The sequence below is a fragment of the Acanthisitta chloris genome, unplaced genomic scaffold (assembly GCF_000695815.1).
Source record: "Acanthisitta chloris isolate BGI_N310 unplaced genomic scaffold, ASM69581v1 scaffold5894, whole genome shotgun sequence".
Lineage (NCBI taxonomy): Eukaryota > Metazoa > Chordata > Aves > Passeriformes > Acanthisittidae > Acanthisitta > Acanthisitta chloris.
In genome coordinates, this window is record NW_008669758.1 from 110262 (window position 1) to 114914 (window position 4653).

At 40.1% G+C, this 4653-nt stretch overlaps 1 protein-coding gene across 1 annotated transcript in view; it reads right to left on the reverse strand.

Moving 5' to 3' along the window:
- The window catches only part of SPTLC3 (serine palmitoyltransferase, long chain base subunit 3), an 83023-nt gene extending 79744 nt beyond the window's left edge, over window positions 1-3279 (reverse strand). Inside the window, exon 1 of the mRNA XM_009073432.1 lies at window positions 3163-3279. Within this exon, the coding sequence (XP_009071680.1) occupies window positions 3163-3279 (117 nt within the window). The remainder of the gene's footprint in view (window positions 1-3162) is intronic.
- Between the last annotated feature and the right edge of the window lie 1374 nt (window positions 3280-4653).

Here is a 4653-nt window from a genome sequence, read left to right on the forward strand (position 1 = left end):
TTTATTGCTTTAAAAATCCAATATCCCCTATAATTGGCACCCAATCAACAGCAATGTAACAGCAAAGACAGCATCACTAGGAAAATACTTTCTGGCCATTACAGTTATAGAAATCAACAGGTTAGCTACTGAATTGTGCTTTGGATAAAGGAAAGCCCAGGCAATGGGTTCTGGAAGAATACTAACCATCTGCCTGTGTTAGAAGCTCTAATGAAGTTGAAGACATGGCCCATGACCCACCTCTCAAAGGGTAGCTTTTACTGTGGCCCAACTTTCAAAGAATGCCAGGATGTAGCATGGCTAGTGGGACATGGTTAGGCCTGATATACATGAGTCTGTGCTATCAGCTAGAATAGAGTGAGTCAGACTTAAAATGATCATAGAAGCTATTCAAACAAGCAGTCCCACTCCAAAGGAGTGTATCTCTTCCCCAAAAGCAACAGCTTCTCTTCTGGTAGACTGCTTCACTGCTTCTTTATCACTCAGCTACCTCCTTTCTGTCTTTGGTATGCCACAGACTGCTGGAAGCAAAGAGAGCCTCCCTACTCCCTCACATTTGATCATTCGAATTACCTTCCCCAACCTATAAAACAAAATCCTTTCTTTGGAAACCTGGGGAGTTTTGTGGGATCAGAATTCCTTCTCTATTTCTGTCATGCACACACAGACACATAAAATGTTCTTACATCATTAAGATGCAAAACACATTGTTCCTGAGCCAGTGTTTTCTAAAGCAGTGTTTCCAAAGCCAGCATTTCCTGAAGCTAGGGCTTCCTGTGGGCTGCCTAGGTAAAAAAGGGTATATGGAGCTGATTTCTGCAAAGCCTGATGTTCCAGTCAGTCAATTGTGTGACAACTATTGCTACATATTCCTGGCTTAGAAGCCTTCACTGCGCCATTCCCTTGCTGCAGCCTCTGCACCAGTTACCTCTCTCAAACCAGAACGTGTTTCCCTCCTTCCCTCCTTGCAAACTGTAACTAACTCCAAGAGTTTTGGAAGTGCCACAAGTCTCAAGTTCTAGAACCAGCGTCATCAGTCATGTCCCCTGAAATACCTAGCACTGTATTTCTCCTATGTAAGGTATTTAATGGTCTATTAACGCACTGAATAGGCAGTAAATCACATATATGTGTGTGTATGTCAGAATGCTAGGGGAAATTGGGCAAGGTGGATAAAGAACAAAAGAGGAAGGAGGTAGGAGAATGACTGGAATTATGAGAAACCTGGGTCTGGTTCTTGTACAGGCTTCCTTGTGCATGCAGCTGCCATATTCCCTTACTCCTCACCGGGGAGCACACCTCAGTGAGGAGTTGCAAAGACAAACACACTGGAGGACTGCATGAAGTCGCACACCTACAGCAGTAAGACATGTAAACAGAGCAGGGAGGAAGGAACAGTATCTGTTCCTGTAAAATAGCATAAAGTATAAGCACTGAACAGGGTGAGGCAGCTGGGGCAGGGAAACAGACCAGACAGGAATGGGGAGATTCCTACCAGGAATGAGATTCCTGGTTCATGCAGGACTCTTGCCTGTTATTGTTTCCTTCTTTCCCAATGTGTGTATGAAGCAGCAAGAGAGGGGAAATGGAATGTAATTCAGAACGCAGTGCTAAACCTGGGCTCACCAAATCTGCCTTTGATAAGCCTCTGAACTTTCTAGGGCTTCACTTCCTCGGCCATGGATGGTATTTACTAGTGGCTTAGTGTTACTTTCACGCGTCAGACAGCAGGGCAAGACACCTTCTCCTCCAACCATACGGTGCTTGTAAGATGTCACTAATGTAGCAGGCACATTTACTACTATTTCTTTCATTTCTTTGCCAACACTTTCAGGCCAATATTTACTTCCTTTTGGCTCATCCTCAGTAATGTTTTTCTTTACTTCTCAAGCCATTTATTTTACTTCTATTTCCTGTTAAGGAGGAAATCCTAACTAATCCCCTCCTGGGAGTCTACTGCTTTGAAAATCACTCATTTGCAGCATGCTAACAGTAACTGAATGGCAAAGTTTACTCCTTGAAATTTGCCACTCAAATGGAAAGCAAAGATTTCAAACATCACTATGGCAAACAGATAACATATAAAACGATGAGGAGATATATGTGATATATACAATGATGCTGGAGTAGGTTTCTGGAAGCAAATTCAAGGAAGGCCTTTTTCAATCATTGCACAAGCTTTTTTGCTTTCCTCATCCAGTACAAGCTAATGATTGGGAAACACTCATACCAAGGGAGACACCTAAAGCCAGACAATCATTAAGCATGACACTGGGCGTGCCTTCATTAGAGTGCTAAGGTGTGTGAGAGCGCCATTTAGAGAGAGATATAAGATAGCAGTTTATTTGTAAAACAGCGGAGCCCTCGCCACACTCCTTGTCTAAGTCTTCCAACAGGGATGGTCAGGTGAGTGCTCAGGCTCCAAACGCAGCCTTCTCCATCCCCTTCTCACCATCACACCATGCTGCAAAGCCAGCCTTTTACTAGTCACTACTCTCTACTAATGACCACATCAAGATCCAGAATTAGGATACTTCAAGACAGACAGTAAGTTCCCAGTCAGAATACGTATGACAGACAGACAACTTTTAAAATATGGGCTCTTTTGATCTGGGCTCTTGGTTTTGTGGTAAATTCTTTAGGATGCTACATGCCAGCTGTTCTACAAAATGTTCACATAAGTGAGACGTGCGGCTTCATAGAGAACAGCTTGAGAACATAGTAAACACCAAGAAAAGGCAGCTACCCCTGCCTACATTTTTTTGTTGTTGTTATACTTGTATAGCAACAAATCACACTTTAAAAACCACTCCACACACACTTTAAGCTGATAAAACAGCTTTCCACGTTAATACATTGCAAACTCCACTCCAACACCAGTTAAGCTTTAGGAGGAAGCTACTACATTTCAGCATGCATGTGTTTGTTTTGTTTGGTATGAATCTGGGACCAACAGTATTTGCATGAACATTCACAACTCTCTCTGCAGTTTAGGAGGATAGACACAAGCAGTGTTAGTTACAAAACTTAGCACACAAGCCTAATCCATACAACTTGTTCAATGGAGACTAAGACCGCCGTAAAACTAGCTTAATAAGGAATGTTGCAACTACCTATTTGTTTTCTATGTTGAGGCAATTAGGATAAACAATTAAACCTTACCTTAATTCCTTTAGTAATTCCATTTTTCTTATAGATTCCACTTTTTAAGAGGTTATTCTGTTTCTGATGATGATGATGATGTAGGTGTCCATTGCAGACAGCACTGGGATTAGCCATCTGTTTAAATTAGTCAGATTCTCCGTTCTTAAGGATGTCTCAGGTCTTTCTACTGTAAAAAAGACAGTGGGATGAGAAGATAAAGTTCTTGGTTAAGGCCTGAGAGGTATCCAACTGGTCTGTCAGGATTTTCCGGGATGAGAGGAGGAACTATCTTTTGCAATATCTTCGAAACGTAAAACTTTCTTTCATATACCTTCAGCCCCAGCCAGCTAGAATGAGAAATACATGGCAGAAGGTGTGCTCTTAAAATCACTGAAAAATACGGCTCATTGCTGGCTATTGCATGAACACAGCTTCTGTGAGTCAACAAGACTGCTGCAGCTATCAAGAAGTGGGTGGATTCAGAGGCGGAGACACTTAAAGATACATTACCTCTTAAATACCTCCCAGTGTGAAACATTCTCGGTGAGAAAGTTCCATTTCTCCAGATTACTACTCCATTTAAACGAACCCAATGTTTTGAAAATTGAAACAGAGTAATCTTTAAAGTCACATGGTCCTCTTGCTAAGGGCATATTAACTGAAAAAAGTAGTTTTTCACTGAGTAGAACATTTTTATTTCCTTTCTTTTAATTTATTCTTACATAGGTAGCATGACAGACACAACATTAACCCTGCAAAGAAATGGAAAGCATTTTAGCACTAAAATGAAAATTTATCTAGAGCTAGAAACAACATATTTGGTCCTATCCTGCATACATGCACACAGATACTTACTAGAGTGAACTGTCCCTTTAAATTCAATTTGGCCTGTAGTGGGATAGATGACATGGTATTACAATTAATGAGAAATGGAGTTTTATAAAGTTTATTAATTTAGTTTTAAAACAAGTCAGGCTTTAAACACACATGAAACTACTAAGGAGGACTAACATACATCCTTTTCATTGTGGAAATACATATACTGTCTTTGCTGAGTCAAATTCTCATATTTCATATTTTAGTGGCAAAGCATAAAAGTAGAAACATTTCTGGTAGCATTTAATAGACTCTCTTCCTCTAAAAATAATTTAAATTACTGTGGAGACAGATTAAAGGAAAGCTGTATAATGATATCAATTTTGAAAATCAGTTAGGATGAAAGGCTGGGAGAATAAAAATATTTGAATTGCTTTAATTAGAAAAAAATTACTATCCCATCTTGGCATTGAAATGCAAGTGACATACAGAAAGAGCAGCCTACAACTTGATTAGGTGCAGTGCAGAAGAATAAGTGTTAAATGAACCACCATGAAAATATGCAGGGAAACACACTGGATTGGTTTTGAAAATTTGTCTTAGACATGTATTAAATTGCTAAAATGTATTTTCTTCTTGGAAGTGGTTTGCAAAGGGAGGTGTATTCAATGCCTTGGAAAACATTCAGACCCT